The sequence below is a fragment of the Crocodylus porosus genome, unplaced genomic scaffold (genome assembly GCF_001723895.1).
Source record: "Crocodylus porosus isolate Cpor-Errol unplaced genomic scaffold, CroPor_comp1, whole genome shotgun sequence".
NCBI lineage: Eukaryota > Metazoa > Chordata > Crocodylia > Crocodylidae > Crocodylus > Crocodylus porosus.
Genome location: NW_017728907.1, coordinates 5,588,763 through 5,608,969, shown reverse-complemented (window position 1 = coordinate 5,608,969; position 20,207 = coordinate 5,588,763). Strand labels below are relative to the sequence as shown.

The following is a 20,207-nucleotide window of genomic DNA, read 5'->3' as shown; positions in this document are numbered from 1 at the left end:
GTTAATTTCCTAATATGTGCTTTGCTTTATTAGTTTTATTTACAACCAGCTCCCCATTAACACCTCACCTGATTACTGAGAGCTGAGACAGCTAATCAGGAAAACCCAACAAACCAGCTAAGGCCGGGAGGTGGGGTTTCTGGGTTTGTTTTTTTCCCTCCCTTTCCTCCTTTCTTTTTTATTTATTTGTTTTGGGTTTGTTTTTTTTTTAATATTTTGAAGCGTAAAGAAAATAAAAGGCAGGTAGGAGCCTGTGTTAGGAGGAGGTCAGAGGTTAGAAATTCACGTCAATTCTATATTAGAGGCTGTGTAGTGGGAGAGAGGGAAGGGGGGAAATCTTTCCACCAAGCAGCTTGTTTATTTTAATTAACATAGGGATCCTCTGCTAGGAACAAGGAACAACCTCCATCTACTGGCTAGATCGCTGCGTCTCTTCTCCAGCCAAAACCCATCCCTCGCTCATTAAGGAGGCACAATTTGGGGAGAAGCTGCTAAGGTCTCAAGGTAAGATCATGCATGAGTCTTTGCTAAGAATCCAGCTATTTAGACCTCACGGATGTCATTTGCTGCAGCTTCTTCTCCTTTTTTTTTTTAAACACAGAATGGTGGTTTCCCCAGGTGTATTGGCAGACAGCATTTGGTGCATGTGAGCGGGTTCCTCTCTAGAAATAGCAGCCTGATTGAGCCATTCTCTTTAATAAAGAGAGGCTGGGTTATTTATTTATTTAATTTTATTTTTTCCTAAGGACCCCGACGCCCTTCACCTGCTTGTGAATCCGGGCTGGGGAGAATCCCTGACAAATTCAGGAAAAAAATGTGACCGCTTCCATGTGAAACTTGAATGCGTCCTCGCTTTAATTAGGAGCAAAGTGCAAATACAAGGTTAATATTCGGGTTAATATAAGACAAATAACCAGCCAACAATGCTGAGCAGCTCCACTCTAAACTCAGTTTAGTGCCAGACAATAATCTGCCTTTCTCTCTCCTGGCTGCGTGATTATATATGCTTGCGGTTACTCGGCGCTGGGCTGTGGCAGCGTGTGTTGGGCATCGCCGTGCGAAATGCCGCACTGTTTGCAATTCAAATCCCCTCTCCTTCCGCAAACCTACACGCAGCCCAAGGTCCACGTTTCCAGGTGGGAGCAGACGTAGGTTTTCAACTCCGGATTCAGGCTCGCTTGCCCTGGCGGGTCTCAGCCTAGCAGCCAGCCGGGGGCAGAGAGGGACTGATTTGTGTGGCTGGGGTGTTGCGATACATCCGCCGTGTCTCTCGTGCGATGCTCCCGAAGTTGCCAGCAGTAAGGATCCCAGCTGACTCCGCCCGGGAGAAAGGCCGATGTTGTTTCTGACCCCAGCTTGGACATTGAAACGACAGCATCGGCCCCTTAACGATGCCATTCATTTACATGGTGGAAACAACATCCGCTACATGGGATGCGGCCGCAGAGAGACGTGATGCAATTCAGCTTTCCCTCCTTTGTGCCTACGGGGCTGGTATCAGCCGTGGATTTTCGGGCGGAGGGGGAGGGGGGGAATGGATCACTAAAGACGTTTTATTCCAGCACGAGCTCAAAAACTAGGCTTGTGATTGAAATGAGACCTCCCTCTAACCCACCCGGCTTGCAGGCAGCTGGATCCCAGTGCTGGTGCCGCTCCTGCGCTTTTGGCTGCGGGGTGGTGGTGGTGGGGGAGTAATATTCTGCTAATAATTAAGCTGGAAGTTATTTGGGAAGTCCCGGTACCTGCAGGCTGTGCGGGGTAGGCTGGCCATGCCGGTGCCAGTGCCCGCCCCCGCATTGTCCCTGTGCCACGAGCCTGGAGGAAGCCAAGTGTGACTTGAGGCAGACTTAGTGCTTTGAGCCACCCTCCCCCCCCCAAGCTCCCCGAGTGCCCTCCCTCTTCTCCTAATTATGATCCGTCAATTACTAATCTGCATGCAACTCTTGCCCGAAATCCGAGGCGTTCAGGCTGCAATGGGCTTCCGCTTGCAGCCCGCGGCCGCCGGCGGGGGATCGGGCCTGGCCACTCGCGAGCAGCCGAGGCGGCGGGGGAAGGGGCCGGAGCCCGCGCGTGATCCCCGCGCAGTGTCCGGCCGAGGGACAGGAGCAGGGGGATCCCAAAGCAAAGGGATCCCGGCCGCTCGGGTGCCAGGGTCTCCCCCACTGTAAATGCCCCCTCCTCCTGCCCCGCCCCAGCCAAGCAGCTCCGGACACCCTGGAACCGGGGCTTGTTGCCGCCTGGCCGGGAGGAGCACCGCAACCCCCGGCTTGCAACTAACGCGCCGCGAGGGGGGGCGCAGACACACGTGCGTCCGGCCCGCGGGCCAAGCGCGGGGCTACCCTCCCCGCGGGGCTTGGGCCTGGGCATGTGCGGGACCCCCCGCAGGAGCGGGCTGGGACTGACTGGTTCACCTGGGACTGGGGGGTGCCCCCTGGGGCGGTTCGGGAGCAGCCCTGCCCCTCGCCAGGGGGGTCCCTTTTCCCTCTGGTCAGCGGCTTCCCCCCCCCGCCCCAGTTGATCTCCATCCAGGAGTGCTAATGACATTACTTACAGTAAATAGCAGCCCCGCCGGCCGGGCTGTAGTGTGCCAGCTCTGTGGGGGGAGGAGGGGGATAGAAACCCCGGCTTATTTCACTTGATTGACTTCATCTTTGTGTGAAATCGCGTTGGATGCTCTGGGCACTGAGCGCAGCAGCGAATAGCAGCGCCGGGGGCACTGAGCGGAGCCGAGCCGAGCCGTGCCCGGGGCGCTGGGGATCCCAGGGGCTGGGCCCGACGGGTCAGCAAGGAGGGAGCTGGGTACGGGAGGTCCCGAGGCTGGCGGCGGGGCGTGCCCCGTGGTCCCCAGCCCGGATCCAGCCTCCCTGCCAGTCCCACCAGGGCCTCTGCCCGCCCCGCTGGATGCAGAAAGGCCGCCCCGCAGTCTCAGCCCCCAGCACCCAGGGGTCCCCTTCCCCAGACAGCCACCCCGAGTGTCCCGCGCCTGTCCCTCTGGGGGCGGGGGAGGGGGGATCGGAGCTCCCGCTGTGCATCTTCCCTACCAAGGGGGAGCCCCGCACCCCACCCCACCCACCTCCACAGCCGGGATGTTTGTCACCGCTCGCCCAGCACGGGGCGGGGGGGCAGTACTATGACAGGTCTTTGTTGTCTGAATAAAAATCAGCGGCGGCTCGAGGGAGAGGACTCCTCCTACTAAATTATCAAAAATGGGCTGGCTTTAGTCTCTTAACAAATTGGCCGGAGCTGCGGCAAGCAGCAGTCCCCCCTCCAACCTACAGGCACTGGGAACTTTCAAGCAACCGGGGACTGCTGCAAAAAGCACTTCTTTTTTTTTTTTTCCTTTTTTTTTTTTTTTTAAATTCTGCTTGCTTTGTTTTCCAAACTCCTGCCTTGCCCGGCCCCATCTTTTTATGCTGCCCCAGCAGCCAGGATCCGCAGCTCCCTCCAGCACTCGCAGAGCCTCTCTCGCGTGGCTTAATATATATATATATATCTATATATATCTATATAAATTATTATCAATAATCATACTCATTTTCGTTGTTATCTATATATAGATCCCCCCCTCTCCTCCTCCTCCGTTTGCTTTCTGCACATCGTCTCCAGGAAGCCTCTCCCGGTGCTTGCGCGAAGAAAAGCCTCCTCGCTGTAGACCCTTTTGGATGATCTTGGGGGGCTGTATATGGAAATAGTGGGGTGCAGAGCAGAAGAAAACACTTGTCCTTTCCGCCCCCCAGCCATGCTTTTCCACGGGATCTCCGGAGGCCATATCCAAGGGATCATGGAGGAGATGGAGAGGAGATCCAAAACCGAGTCCCGCCTGGCCAAAGCGGGGCAGATGAACGGCCGGGAAGCGGTAAGAGAGGAGCTGGACGCGGGCAGGGGGAAGGGGGTGCCAGGCGCAGCTCGGCTCCGACCCGGAGGCCGGGCCGGGCCGGGCCGGGCGCGGCGGGCTCCGCACGAGCCCCGCACCCCGCCTTTGCGGCCGGGACAGCCGCTGACTTCAGCTCCAAACTCCCGAGCGACGCGGCACCCAGCCCGGGGCTGCTGTGCCGGGCCGGCCCGGCCTCCCTCGCGGGGCGCCCGGGGAAGCCACCCCCGCCTTGCCCCGGCGCTGGGATCTCCCCTTTTATGCGCGAGCAAGTTCACGTGCGTGGACTCGAGCTCGTCCTTTCCTGCATCCCGCCCCATCCCCACGGTGGATGCACGAGATCTCCTCCACCCCCTTCAAAACAACACCACAAGTATCTTCCAGTGCTGCAAACTTCCAGCGCCATCCCTAACTTGCTCGGGGCCGGAGGAAAGCGGGGGCTCTCCCAGGCCTGGCCCGCTCTCACGCCGCCGGGCCGCTTCTTGTTTCCGCAGAGCATGCCCCCCATGAGCCCCGAGAAGCCCGCGCTGTGTGCTGGCTGCGGAGGGAAGATCTCCGACCGCTATTACCTGCTGGCTGTTGACAAACAATGGCACCTCAGGTGTCTTAAGTGCTGTGAATGTAAACTGGCTCTGGAGTCAGAACTCACCTGCTTTGCCAAGGACGGCAGCATTTACTGCAAGGAGGACTACTACAGGTACGCGGCCCCGGGGCGCAGGGCTGGAGCGGGTCCCGGCACGGGCAGGAGAAAGACAGCCTCGCAGGCTGGATCGCTGCGGGGTGGCGGAGCGGATCCCCGGGGGCTGGAGCTGGTTGCTTCCCCTCCGGGGCCCACAGCAGGGAAGGCTCATGCCCGGGGCTGCAAGGAACCGGCCCGAAGTGGGATCTGCCTCCCTGCCGGAGATCTCGAGCGTCCATCCCGCTAGGCGCCCCCTGCTTGCTTTACTTGTCTGGACCTCTGCCCCCCCCCCCCGAGCTGAGTGTCCCCCCACGAGCTCTTAGTAATTCGGGGTAGCGTTTAAAGGGATAATCGGGCTCCCCCGGGTCTTCGCGTCCCCCGTAAGGGAGTCGGCAGGGCGGCAGCCCCAGGCAGAAAGCTCCTTGTCCCCAGGCCGTTTCTCCCCCAAGCCGAGAGAGGTTCATCCCGAGCTGGGCCAGAGGCCTAGGGCGGAAGGAGCCGGGGCTGTTGTGGCTGGCAGCTGGGCTGGATGCGGAGGGAGGGGGGCAGGCAGGGCTTTCCCCTGCCCGTCCGGCTGATGCCCGCTCCTCTCTCCCCTTCAGACGGTTCTCCGTGCAGAGATGTGCCCGCTGCCACCTTGGGATCTCAGCCTCCGAAATGGTCATGAGAGCCAGGGAGTCGGTTTATCACTTGAGCTGCTTCACCTGCACCACCTGCAACAAGACTCTGACCACAGGCGATCACTTTGGCATGAAGGACAACCTGGTTTACTGCAGGGCCCACTTCGAGTCCCTTTTGCAAGGAGAATACCCCCCTCAGCTGAGCTACACCGAGCTGGCTGCCAAGAGCGGAGGGTTGGCCCTGCCCTACTTCAATGGCACTGGCACGGTCCAGAAAGGGAGGCCCAGGAAACGGAAAAGCCCCGCGCTAGGAGTGGACATCGTCAATTACAACTCAGGTGGGGACAGCACGCGGGGGACTCCCCGCACCCGGGCGGCTCTGGCGGGGTCGGGGCAGTAAACCGAGCAGGAGCCCACACGTGGCAGCGTCCCGGGGTACGGCCAAAAGCCCAAGCCCCACACGGAAAACAGCCTCCTTTGTCTGGAGGGATGCGGGAGAAGCTGCTGCTGCCTGGCTTAGATCCACAGCCAACCCCCCCGCAACCCTGGTCCTCTCCGAAAAGGAGAGAGGGAGCCCGGGGACGCAGTGCGCTGCGGGGCTTCCCTGCCCCGCTCGGCTTAATGCGGGTGTGCGCGGGCGCCACACACACACACACACACACACTCTTACATCGTTTTCCACAGTGCTGATGCACACACACACACACACACACACGATTATTGTGATGAATTCCTCAAGCCCAAATCGTTTGAACACACACACACTTCTATCGTTTTCCACACTGCCGACACACACACGCACACTTACATCATTTCCCACAAGTGTTCGCTTTCTCTCTCACACACACATACTTCAATCATTTCCCACGGTGTGGACACACACACGGACACACACGCACACACATATCGTTTTCTGCAGTGCTGATACGTACACACGTGTACACGCACTTAAACCGTTTCCCACAGTGCTGACGAGTTCAATCTCAGGTAACTCCCCAGGCAGCATCTCCCTGCACCGCCACAGCCAGACTTAGCAGCCAAGCCTAGAGACTAGCCTAGAGCAGTCCCGCTAGTCCGCGAAAGGAGTGGAAAGACCCGGGAGCGATGGCCCCATTGCAGTGTAAAGCGAGCCGGTTTCTGGAGCCGGCGGGACGAGCCGGGGTGGGCGCGCAGGGGAGCGGGAGGCCGTGGCGGGCCGGCTCTGCCCTCCCCGGGGCAGTCAGTGGTAACAAAGCACCGAGCCCCGCGAGTCAGCCGTCTCCCCCAGGCCCGAGCCGGGGCGGGGCGGGGCGTGCAGGGTCGGGGCTGCCGCGTGCAAGCGCGGAGGCCGCTTCAGCTCCTCCGATGCGCGGCCTCGGAGCCCGGGCAATCGGGGCATTAACTGGTCTTTGCTAATTGACGCTGACATCGGCATCCCTGGCACCCGAGCCGTTCCCAGTCAGGCCCGGCAGCTCGGGAGGAGGCGAGCCCGGGCGCCGCTCCCCTTAGGGCCGAGCGGGAAGTTTTGCCGCGGGGCTCCGGGCCGGGCGCAGCGATTTCACCGGGAGCCGGGGGTGGGCCGCGGGGTGCAGCAGGAGATGGGCGACATCCCCGCGGGTAAAAGCCGGCGCTCGCCCCAAAGCCCAACCAAAAGCCCCTTCTGACCCGCCGCCCCCGGGATCAGGCCGTCCCCTGGGAGCCCCCCGGTTGCGCTAGGGCGAGACCCGACGTGACTTTTTAGGACCCCCCCCACGAAACCGTGATCTGGAGAGCTCAGCCAGATCTAACGCCGGGCATTGCGATCCCCTGCCTCGTGCCAGCCCGAGACTGTTGGTCACGGGCTGAAATAGAGGGGATTCTTCCCTGAAAGGAGGAGAAAACAGATCTCCCTGTAGCAACCAGCCTTTCCACCCCTCGCCATCTCCCTGCTCCTCCTTTTCCCCCTCTCCCTCGCCGTCTGAGACGGGCTCGACACCGGTTCTTCCATGCAGCGAGTCCAAACGAGCCCCAAGCGGGGGCACAACGACGTGCCGCTGAATGCACACTCCTTGCTAAAGCAAGGAGGAGCCCCACAACCCCTGGGTAGGGGCCAGCCCTTTCCGATATTAGGTATAATATGTCCTGGGTTTGTTTGGTTTTTTGGTTGTTTTGTTTCTTTTTTTCCCTTCCCAACGAACTGGCGGCTTAGGTGGAAGCCCGGGCACAGGTTGCCTAACGGGACAGCCAGGGCGGGGGGGAAATCTTGGGGCAGGCACAGAGGATTTGTTTGAAAAAGACCTCGCTGCATATTATCCGCTATTGCATGTGGCAGCCGGGCAGCAAACTGTATCTCCCTGGCTTGGTGGCACATCATGACATCCCGCTGGAAGGAGATCCCGCAAGTTTGTCCACCTCCAAGTCCTAGTCCAAGTCCTAGCCCTACGTTGCAAACTCCAACCTCTGGGAACGACTGAAAGGAGGTGGCAGTGACCCCTAGTGGCATTTGAGGGAGGCTGATTGCTCATTTGGAGGGTGACTCGTTTACACAACGAGGCTGAGCGGGAGCCCGCTTAGCAATTAACTTTAAACGTTTGATTTGCATGGTTTAAGGTCATTTGGGGGTTCCTGAGCATGGCCATTACTTCTGGGTTGAGCAGGCTGTCCCGTGCCTCCACTGTAATTTCCCGAGAGACCCTCTCCCACCTTAGAGAGGGTAGGAAGGGAATAAGAGTAATGCCGAAATGCGTGTAATTTAGTTCCAAAACGAACCAAATTTCAAAGCCTAGGTTCAATACCTGCGGGGGGAAAAAAAAATCCAATTATCGTATAAAGTGACTCCATAAACAATTTAAGAGGATCACAAAAGAGCAGTATTAAACTCCCCTTGATGTAGCCGGATGCTGTCCTAGTCCGACATTGATCCGTGGCATTTAATAAGACATAATTCAACAATTCAAACGGCTTAAAACAGAAAGAAATGTGCCAATTCTGATTCGGCTAACAATATGCAAGCATGCTGTGGCGGAAAAAAAAAGTTTATTTTCCACCAATATTCTATTACTCTAGCTTAGATTTTTGTTTTAATTTTCCTTAACAAAGACCAAAAGCAATCTAGTGCTCTGGAATTGGAGAAAGAATGAGAGAACTGGCTCTGTCAAAGGTTCCTTACCTGACATTAAGCCAGTCCCTTAATCTCTATTTCTCAGTTTCCAATATTGTTAAAATGAAATTACAACAGTATTTCACAGGGTTATGAGTTTCAGGCCGTTGAGATGTTTGCGAGTTGTTCAGATGCTACACTGATGAGTGCCATGCATTGTATAACTCAATGCATACATTTTACTTAAAATAGGCAAAGCTTTTTCTATAGTAGCTACTATATGCTAGAAACAATTATTTTAATAGTTATTGTTCTAAACCATTCTCCAATGGGTATAGCAAGAAGAGAGAGTGACTTTTCAAGTCAACATAATTTTTCTTTCCTTAGGACAATGTTTTACACAGATGTTGCTTAAGAAGCAGACATTTTATTATGTGTATATATAATAACTATGCTGAATACACTTTGAGAAATCCTGGCAATAAGAAGTATGCTGCACTGGCCTTTAAAAAAAAAAACGGTGTAAAAAATTTGCAGCATCATATTGCCTAGCTTTGAGCTATCCTCTAGTTTTCCAGACAACTTTAAGAATTTTAGGAGGCCATATAATACCATTTCAGCCACTTGGAGCACAAGCTGGTATAATAATTCCAGAGATTGGGATTTTCCAAAGGAGATTTTATTTTATTAACTTTTGCTCCGTTGAAGACAAGCCATAATAAATGAATAGGCACTGTGAAACCATAGTGATAAGCATGATGGAAGAGCTTAAAGACAAATTGTCCTCCTTACTTTATGATTTGAATGTTTTGTATAGCTTACACCTATCTAAAATAATTTCTTAGGGTTAGATTCTGACATCCTTATTTACATGGATCTGTTGTTCAGATTAGTCCCACTGAAAGTACAGTGTTAATCAGCAGTAGTAAATGCCTCAGAAACCCGGCCCCAAATTACTTCCAAGCTAACTTCTATTTCCTGGGGGTTTCAAAATTGTCAATGTACTTTGAAAGTCTAGCTGTAACTTTATGTATTGCTAGAATCTCTTGTAGTCTAGGTAAGCCTCTGTCAATGCACTGTCCAATTAGCATATGTTCATATTGACTAGTCTTTTTGTTTAGTAAAGAAGACAGCTCCGACAGAGAGTAAGTTTTTTCTTTTTTTTGGTAATTGCAAGTACTTTTACCTCTGTTCTTAGCACCGTAAATCAGTGTCCATGCACTGATGTAATTCAAGAAGCATACTGTGTACTTTTCCACACTTTTTTAGAAGATTCAGGGTCAGATAGGCTGAGTAAATAAACCCAGCAACTGCAAGGAAGCAGTCAAAAAAGTCAAATGAAAATAAATCCTGAGCTAGCTTACATGATATGTTCTTAGATCTTTTCTTAAACGAGACATCCCTATTATTCTTTGTATGATTGAAATCAGGTTTGACCCCAAGTAACTGAGTTTCCTGAAAATAACCAGATTATTTTTCAAGCCAAAAATGTAAAACATGGTTAGTTTTGTTGCTTTTCTTGGTAACAGTGTCACTTCTATCCTAACCATGAGCAATGGTGCCATGGAACCCAGAACAATGGAAATTCTGGTGTACAGCTTATGGCCATGCGGCAGTAATCTGCAACATATTTCTCTTTCAAAATCACTTTAACAGCCTTGGCTATAATCAGTCAAGGAAGCTGTTTCAAGGATTGTGATCCAGTGGTAAAAAGGCCAAAGAAGGTACCAGCCAAGGGCTATTGTTACCTGGGGTGACTGTTGCAGGCATCAACCCAAAAACAAGGATGCTTGGCTGCAACTGCTGTCTGGAGGTGTTTTTCATCATTTTACATAAAATCCTGGGAAGAATCCAAATATTTTGGACTTTATCTGAACAATAGTTCGGTGTTTCTACTTTGTAGAATCAGCTGTCAAAACAAGTCTTCCCAATCTCATGTCTCTTTTAATGATAACTGGTGAGAGGGCCACCAAGATTCAAAAAGTATCCTGACTTTCGCTTTGCTCTCCAGCTAGAAGTGTTTCACTGAGTGGAGTTTCAAAATGTGAATGAGATGTTACATGATGCCTTGGCAACATGTAGTACAACCTTCATCAGCAAAGGAGAGAGATTTGCCTGAAAATTTATGTCAAGGGAGGGAGACTGGTAGGCCTCCCCTCAATACATTAGCCTCTTAGCAAGTGTGGGCCTGGGGGGATGTAATCAATATTAAGAATGGGAGCAGACCATCCTTTGGAGCTATTTTTTTGATCATCCAATGATTACTTGTCTGCCTTTTCACATACCACATTAGATCAATTCCTCTCTTTTTTCTCCAAAACAGAGTATGATTCTGGAAAGTTGCCCGACTTTTTTTTTCTTTACTCCATGATGACACATGATCGCCAACTCCATGTTGTATTTTGTTTATTGATCAGGTTGTAATGAGAATGAGGCAGATCACCTGGACAGAGACCAGCAGCCTTATCCCCCATCCCAGAAGACCAAGCGTATGCGCACCTCCTTCAAACACCACCAGCTTCGCACCATGAAGTCCTACTTTGCTATCAACCACAACCCGGATGCCAAGGACCTCAAGCAGCTTGCTCAGAAAACAGGCCTCACCAAGAGAGTTCTGCAGGTAAGAAGCCACCATGACAAAATTGACAAAACTTCCCCTCACCCCTGCCAGTACAATAGTATTACCCTTATTTATAATGCTACATGTGTGTATATATATATGCATATATGTATATGTATATGTGTGTGTGTATATATATATATATATCTTCTTGTTAGCTGTGTCCCTAGTGGGTGCACAGTGAACTTAAGGGATAAGATATTGCATGGTAGGAGTGCCCAATGTATATCTCACCACCCAAAAGTAGCCCACAGAATTTGAATATATGGCTTGTGATCACCCTCATCCTCAGTAGAGGGAAATTTTCTCTGGAGTCTATAAGCTCCAGAAGTAAAGCAGTGTGCCCTGGGGTCTGTAGTCTCTATGCAGTGACCTCCATATTAAAGACCAAGGTTGCTATAATCCACTTAATTTTGCACAAACTGGGTATAGCCTTGGGGGTTCCAGTAAGTTATTTATGTGACCCTTTTTTAGATACGGTTTGGGTTGCCTGGTATATGACAAAATTTGGCTGATGTGATTCTCCAGACCAGACTATCTACTTTCTTCATGTCTGTCAGACAAGTCATCAGTCAGGCTGTCCATAGAAACGTATATCATTATTTCCCTGCCTTAGACAACCCAGCAAATGACATCTTTTTTAAAAAAACAAACCAACGAACAAAAAAAACACTGGCAATCCCTTTATATCTGTGCAGGCTCACTAAGATCCAAGTGATGCATGTATTGCTGTGTGCAGTATGCAAAGGGAGGAAAGTGGTCAAGAAGGAAAATCTATTAGTAACAATTGCTTGTCCGTGATGTGTATCATTTTAAATATTTTCAGTGAACCCACAGGTTTATGGGGTAGCATAAGAATAGGTGACCCATAATAATCAGCAATACAGGGGATAGTGTCATTCTCCCTTTTTCATCTTTAGTCTTTAAAAATGATTATGAAAATTTACCATCCTTTGCAAAACTCTGCTCATCTCCTCTTTACCATGATGACTGAGGTAATCAAAGTCCTGAGGATGTATCATTTACCCACTGTAACGTTTGCTCTCCTTGGAAGAGTGAGTAGAATTTTGCAAGACCGCTCTAAATTCCTTATTATATGCTGCAATGTTCTCCTAACCAGCACCAATGGTGCTGGGCCTAATGTACATGTGCCTTTATGTGACAGAAACGATACCTACTAGTACCAGATGAAGCTGTAGAGTTTACTTAGATGATTTGCCAAACAAAAACAAACATCAAAAATTACATAAAAGCAAAAACAAAAAAACACAAAAACAAACATCGGTAAAGAAATCAATTGGGATTGGTTTGCAGGTTTGGTTCCAAAACGCAAGAGCCAAATTCAGAAGGAACCTTTTGCGGCAGGAGAATGGGGGTGTCGATAAAGCTGATGGCACGTCACTTCCGGCACCGCCCTCAGCAGACAGCGGCGCTCTCACTCCACCCGGCACTGCGACCACTTTAACAGACCTGACCAATCCCACTATCACTGTAGTGACATCAGTGACCTCTAACTTGGACAGCCACGAATCCGGAAGCCCCTCACAAACTACCTTAACGAACCTTTTCTAACATTTGAGTTTTTTTTATTCTTACTCTTCTTCTTTATTATTATTATTATTATTTTCAAGACTTTTTTTTAAACAAACCCACAAAATATTTGGGAAAATAAACAGCTTGGTGTGTAGCATCTGCAGCCACTTGGCAAATGAGTTTGCAGTAACATGTCTCTATTATAAATGAACATATTTTGTCTATAAATTGTATTCAGATTTTTTTTAACTCATCAGAAAATTGAAGGGAAGATTATGAATCATTCTAATAAGTGCCTCTTAAAATTGTATGTTACTTATTTCCAGATTCTTGAAAAAAAAAAGAGCTTTATCACAAAGGACAGAAAATTATTTTCCCACTTGGATAATTACATTAAGGCTCAGTTTAATTAAAACCAACAGGTTGCTGCTCTGTGATTGTATCTGCACTCACGGTGTTTCAGAGTCCTAATTCCCATTTTATTTTTATAAGACATTTTAAAATTTTGTATTATTCATCACACCTGAACAAATCAAGCTAGTAACTGGAATAAAGAAGCATTTTCAGTCCCAATGCTTTTTATAGTATAAACATTAGTTATGAGCTTGACCCTGCTTGAGCAGCAAACATTCCTACTGAAGTCAATAATCCCAATCCTGCAAGCCCTTCACCTATACAGAATGTCTTCTGACACCAATGGAAAGTGCACCAATGGAAAGTGGATGGAGTATTTGAATGGTTAGACGAATGGCAATAATGTGTGAGTAAGGACAAGAAGACTGGGCCATTGGCCTGTGAATTTGTTCATACCCAATGCCCTGATCCTGCAGACAGATTCTAGAGTGGCCTTACTTATGTGAGGAGCCTTATTGAAGTATCTGCCAGAAAACTTTACTCATGTGAGGAGCCTCATTGACATCAGTGTGACTGCTAACACGAGTAAGGGTACCTGACTATTGGCAGGATGAAGCCCTAAGCCTGAATGCTTCAATATAATCATTATTGCATAGATACATTTTCATTTTTATGTCTCTGTCAAATTGATTTGGATCTTAAAAGAAATAAAGACAATTAAGTCTCTCTCTCTATATATATTATGGCTTTGATTCTGCACTGATAAAACCAGTGGGAGAGTTGGCCAGTGACTTCCCATGAGCATAGGATTAACTTCCAAAAGCCTATAATGATACTTAGGTCATTTTTTATTAGTATTTTTTTCAGGGAAGATGGAAATAAGCAAAATATAATTTATTAAGATGTTTAAGGAAACTGGTTTTAATACATTTCCATTGCTATTTTGAATTTTACTTATATGTTTCATGAGACTGCATCAGACATTTTGTTCAATATATGACAAATAATCTTTAATATTTCTAATATATTTTAGGTTTTTTTTTAAATTTTTGTATAAAAGAAAAAGGGTAGAGAAAACTCTTATGAAATTGGGAATTGACAGTGGATAGTTTGAAGCAGATAAACTCAGAAGCCAGGTGGATGCTGATCTGAATACATTTCCTAGTTTACAATAGCAATTTTTCTTTTTCTTAATTTTATTTAAGCTAAAAGTCTGAATGGTCTGGGCAGTGGTGAATGTTCATTTGTATCCTTTTATTGTAGTTCAACATCAATTAGATTGTGGAGAGTCTCAGACACAAACAAACAAAAATAACAGTCAAGATCTATGTCTTGCTTTTAGTGGATTGTTAAGAATAACTTTGCACATATATCCCACTTTCTAGACCCCATGAAGTCTCTTTTTTGGTGGTCGAAGTGGCTATTTAATATATTTTAAAGGTGTCCTTTTTGGCTGTATAAATGTGTGGTTACATATTGACAGTTCACTGCCCACATTAAAGTGCATTATTGTAATTTTTGCTCAGGGTTTTTAGAAAATTAGCACAGAAAAGTAGCTTATTTTTTAAAAAAAGATGATGGAAGAGATGTTAACACTGTAATAGAGGAAAGGTGTGTTTGCCATTATATATTTAGCAAGTATGGTTATCATCTTCTCTGGATATTAAATCTTGACTTTTCCTATTTCTATTACCTTATGGGCATTTACCACTAACCAGACCAAACAACCTTGGTAAGGCTGAGATCTTTATTAATACACTTTTACAGGTAAAAATATTGATACTTATAAATTTTGTTCTTTGACAGAACAATATATGGTACTATAGATCTACTTTATTAAGTAGACTAATTAAAACTCAGTTCTACTATGTGCCTTATGATATAACTTGGGAGTAAGTTTGTGAAAAATCAGGATATATGTGTTGTTTGTTAAATTAACTGTTTTAAGCCCTTTTGACACCTCACTAGTTTTGTACTGTTTTACCTCTTATTTCTGAAACTCTTTTTATGGTGTATCCTGTTAGAGGGGACAAACATGTCATAGAAAGCAGTTGTGCACTCTTTCAGATATAGTTGATAAATTCAATAATCTTATATATTGAGCTTCGTGTTTATAGTACAGTAAGTGGTCTAGCAAAATTGTCCATGTTTCTTTGTTTATTGATAAATGCATTGTATAGAAACTATTTCCCCTAAATATTTATGGACCAAACAATTGTGATATATCCTATTAAATTTGTGTGAATAAAACCATTTTGAATCTAAAGAGTTTTATTTCCCATCAGTTATTATTTTTTTTTTTAATTTAAAGTCTACCTGTACCAGTGTGTCTCTTTGCTTTTACAGTATGTGTGAATCATTGGTGTTAAACATGGTAACACAGCCTTATAAATACTTTAAAGTCCAGTTTCTTTTTGGGCTTTTGCTTTCTTCATATGAAATATACATGCGATTGCTGGTGCAACTTAGGTTTTAGTTTTCAAAATTCTTTTTTCCTTTATTTTGCTTTTGAACATGAAAAGTAATGCCCCACTGATTTGATATTGCAACCCTGTCTTAGGATTCTAAAAATCAGAAAACTAGCAGCTAAAGTAATTGCATGAAAAATATAACCTAAATAATTATGATGAAATGAATCAAGATTTAATGCTAGGTATATTAAACACAAATTAGAATTGCAGACCCCTAAAAGCCAGGTTGCTCTGTAGTTTAATAAATTGTCACTATGATTTCTTTCAGGGAGAACAAATCTTGGGGCATTACAGCCAAACATCCCGACGTTTGAAAATTCCCTAAAGTATTAAAAGAAGGGGAAAAGTTTGATCGGAAATCCACTGCAGTGAAGACAAAGACAATATTAGGTTATGATAATCATACATTTAAAAATCTATTGAGCCAAAAAAAAGACTTGATGTCATTTCCTGAATGTTAACAAAACATATGTTATTTTATGATGTCTGATTAACAGAACGGAAGGCTTCAAAATTGTATGGTATTAAAACAAATTTAGAGAAACTGTGTATAAAACCAGAGCAACCTGGCAACAATCTACCCGGCCCATATTTGAAGGCAATTTTTCTTTAAAAAAAAGTCACATTTGTCAAGCACAAGTACTTGTAAAATAAAATCTGAATGCATTCATTCCACTTGCTTGCTAATGTGTATTAGTCATATCTGTTAAATGGATTTTTGTAAATTCTAAGAAAGCTTTTCATTCATTTAAGATCATAGGGATCAAAACCCAGTAATTTTAGTATTATTGTTTCTGACTTTTTTTTAAATGAAACAAAAAAATCTGCATGCACTTTTCCATCTGTCACTTATAGTGTACATTTCTGTATGATGAATTTCTCTTTGATGTTTCTTGTACAATAGCTTTCATTAATAAACATTTTATTTGATGCAAATATAGTTAACTTTATGTAAACACATATCTAACTGTTTAAATTAATTTAGACTTACCTTTTTGAAAAGAAGCAGTACAGTACAATTCCAAAATGTTATAAATAGAAATCATAAGGAGGTGGCAATACTGTTGCACTCTCTAACATTTATTTTGGAGTTTTAATTTTTTCATGTTTATATTCACTGCATACAGTTGACATGTTTAAAAAAAAATACTATCAGCCTCAAAAATTAAATAACACCCAAATCTCCCTCCATATAAGCATATGCAGTACAGCATGTAAAACCCTCAATGATATTTAGAATACCAGCATATAATTTGTGGTTCCCTGAGATGTTTACATAGTCACTATGCAAGGAGCAAATTTGTTTAACTAGTAAGAAAACTTTGTCCTAAGGAAGAGCTGATCTTTGCCCAGTCCAAATCACAGATGATTTTTACAAGCCAACAAGCAAGTGTAACAATAATCAATTCTTTTTAGTGACAAGGTTTTGTAATTGTTAAAAAAAAGACTATTTGCAGAAAGATTTTTTTAAAAAAAAGCTATATTCCTATTTAACTGTGTAGCCAAAGCATATGTTAAACAAATTAACATAAAAAGTCTTGCCAGAAAATCTTTTCATTAAGATGACATTTTTATTATATACAGATGAACCCTATGTAAACGATGTAACTTTTATGAATACTGACAGACATTAAATATTTCACTTACGTGTATTCTCAGCATTTTGAATGTTTTCTTAAACTCTCTCAGTTTCTGAGCGCTAAAAAGCAAGCCAAAGATACCCAGACCATATAGTTATGAGCAGTGTAACATGAAGTCAGACACAGATTACTTTAATAATTTCAAAACCTGTAAATAGAGTGGTCAAGCTACAGTAAAAAAGTTATCATTTACTAGCGGCAATTATGGGGAGTATTGTTTAAATAACATTTTTTACAGTGTGTTGTAAAATACTATTGAAAAAGTTAGCACAGAGGCCTTAATTCAAATCAGCTTGATCAGAAATTTAAGTATACTGTGAAAATCTTAAACTGAGCCTTATGTGTTTGTGTAAAAGCAAATAAAGGTAGGAAAACAGTTACAGTTATTCATATTACATCACCCTATGGTGTTCTTCTGCTGTGCTTATAAAAATAATGCCATTATGACCTCTAAGAAATTGATCTAATAATTAAGGAACTTGCTGGTGGGGCGGGGAGGGGTGGAGAGGGAGGGGGGATCCATTTATCTAATGTAAATCTTGTATAAAACAATGTGTTCATTATCTGTAGTAAATGGACAGATACCTTGCTTTTCTTTAATTCTTAGAGATGTACTTCTGTTAGAAATCATGCCCTCTATGCTGCTGATTTAAATAGGGGGAAATGGCATGAACTAAAAGCTTCTGGGGAAAGTCTAATCTTACAGGATAGAAAAGCAGGCTGGAAGGGACCTAGATATCAATAGCAAAACTCCCTGGTTTGGGCCTGATTCTTCTTCTTGATCCATACTGAACTATTATCTATTTCAGTGAAAGTTCTTCACCCCCCTGCTATGATTGCTTTTTTTCTTTAACCTAGTTGGATTTGTTCCTAACATGAAGGTACTGTAATTGGCTAACAGAGAAAAAAAGGGTGAGCAAGTTAAAAGTCTTGGGAGTATAATTGCAAAGAAGAAACGATGGAATCCAAAGCATATATGTGTTCAGAACATACGAAAAAGACTTGGGGTCTTACTGTAGTTCCCAGTAGCGAAATGGCTACACTAGAAGCATCTTTATCATTGCATGGTACTCCCTGGCACCTCTGTTCTCAACAGAGAAGCCAGTGCACCCATCCTGAAAAATTTTACTCGGAATTACTTGTTGGAGAAACAACTTGCAGGATCAGGTGAAATGACTGAAGATCAGATCCACAGCTCAAGACAGTCAATGGGATTTTTTCCTTCTCATTCTTGTAACTATAGTTCAGGCCCACAGAGATTCAATTACTATCTTGCCCTTAAAAACATTCCTTCCAGAATGAGACTACAAGATATAGGACAGCCAATGCTGTTCTGCCTGGAGTACTTCACTCTTCCAAGATGCTAATCCAAGCATCTGGCACAAACATTAAATTGACTTTAAAAATATATTTCCTTCCCCAGACCAAGTACAAGGCACAGATTATACTGCCGGAATTTCCAGAAGCTACTACAATTCTGCAAAACGTATTCAATTATTTTGCAATGCTGAGCAATATTCTGGGTTTCTTATTTGGCACAGACCTATTCAGATGTGTACCTATACAGTATACATACTCTTAGTCTTGAGACATGCAGACACTTTCATAGTTAAGTCCTTTGCACCTCCAGAAAAGCTTCTTACAGTTACACACAATAACCACATAAGTTTTAATGCTAATGTTATGGGTTTCTCTTAAAACTACTCTTTCCTTCTGAGTAGATTTTACTCTAAGTATCTGTACTTTGTGTGTTTTTCATTTATTTTTACCAAGAACTACAATGACCTGAAGCATTTTTGTAGAGCATTTAGCCAGCTCTTCTTTGCAATGTCTAGCAATGTATTACAGTCTTTGAGGGTAGGGTTTGTTCATTACTGAAAGGGAATATTCCATTCCACTAATGAATGTTACCAGTGGACAGTTTGGAAGTAGACTCAATACTAACTTACATTAATTCAATTTGTATGAGAAACAATGGGCCCTTCGTTGCATTCAGTTTTGGGTCAAGTGTTTCTGGGCTTGAGGTTCCTAGTAGAACCATCTTGTAATATCTGGTATTAGCCACTGCCGGAAGCAGGATGCCAAATTTGTGGTCCAGTAGTCTGAGCGCTGTGGCAAATTTTGTGGTCTCTGTTTTGTAATTTTTTCAAATTGCATAGAAATAGGAAAAAAAAAATATAAACAATGATATATAAATACATATACATTACTGGGAAATAAAAGTTAACTCTGCTTTCCCATAATTTAGTGGGGATTTCTGTCTGGAAGGATGTACAGCATTTTGAGTCTGCAAGGCTGCTGTAGTGGAAGTGCCCAGTTCACTTCACCTGGCAAGTTTGCTTCCTAGCCCCACATACCCTTTCCTCTTTCAGCATTATAAGTAGAGTGTACTTTCCTCAATGTTTAGCGCATAGCTTGGTGATTAGGGTACTTTATTGAGACCTGGGAGATGCATGTTTAAGATCTCTTTTGGTGGTGGGAGCCTAGAACCTGGGTTTCCCACTCCCAAGACAAAAGTTCTGACCCCTAGCCTATTGGGCTAAAAGGGGAGGGCGATTTCTATGGCACACAGTTGCTAGTCATGGTTTTGTTTTGTTTTTTGCAACATTTCTGGGATATGCATTGAAGTTACATGCCTAGCTGGGTGGAATATGATCAAACCAAATTGTGAGTGGCCAGAGCAGGTCCATCTGAACATGCTAAATTTAGCTGCATATGTTATTTACCCACCAAAAAAGGAGCTGGATTTGAGTATATGTGACTGCTGGTACATAATGTGCTGATGCTGTTTTGTAGCTCTTAAAATGGTACAGTTGAGGTATCAGCATGTTTTCTTGAAGATATTTTATAGCTGCTAGACCAGTCTATGTGTATAATTACTACCTTCACTAACCAAATTGTCTCAATTTTTTCTTCTGCAGTTGATCAAAGTTATTCCTAATAGATAAATACATCAATTCATTCTTCAATTTAACTTATCGTTAGGTACTTATTTGGCACCCATCATCATAGTACTTAAGTGCTTCACAAACACTGATTTAAAAGCAATGCTTTCACTTTGGATCTAAACGTACAAGAACTTTGCGTGAGAAATTGCTGCAAAAGTCAATGGGAGTTTAAAGACTAGGGGACTGTAAGAATGAGGCCCTACATGAGTGATGTTCACATAGGGAGTCCTTTTTGTTTCATTGTATTAAGTACTTATTTAAAATAGCAACACGGAAGTTTCAATAAGTTCCATCTGGAGAACTCAGGTGTTTGGTTGGTTCTCTAAAGTTTATCCAAAGTGTTTGAACTTGGTGCATCTACAGAATGAAACCATGAAATCTTAAGCTTTCTGACTTGATTTTCTGGGACTTCC

General features: G+C 45.0%; 1 protein-coding gene across 5 annotated transcripts; it reads left to right on the top strand.

Moving 5' to 3' along the window:
• Positions 1 to 208: 208 nt before the first annotated feature.
• Positions 209 to 16,858, top strand: LHX9 (LIM homeobox 9). Of its 5 annotated transcripts, none has more exons than XM_019530694.1 (7): positions 209 to 504; positions 3,558 to 3,619; positions 3,738 to 3,856; positions 4,366 to 4,568; positions 5,153 to 5,508; positions 10,646 to 10,848; positions 12,163 to 15,467. In XM_019530694.1, exons 3-7 carry the CDS (start codon positions 3,740 to 3,742, stop codon positions 12,418 to 12,420), a joined length of 1,137 nt encoding a protein of 378 aa, XP_019386239.1. In that variant the 5' UTR covers positions 209 to 504; positions 3,558 to 3,619; positions 3,738 to 3,739; the 3' UTR covers positions 12,421 to 15,467. The 5 variants fall into 5 exon arrangements, with proteins under 5 accessions (XP_019386239.1, XP_019386238.1, XP_019386237.1 ...); XM_019530692.1 differs by having other exon boundaries at positions 228 to 243; positions 376 to 504; positions 3,558 to 3,856; XM_019530693.1 differs by lacking the exon at positions 3,558 to 3,619.
• The last annotated feature ends 3,349 nt before the right edge of the window (positions 16,859 to 20,207 follow it).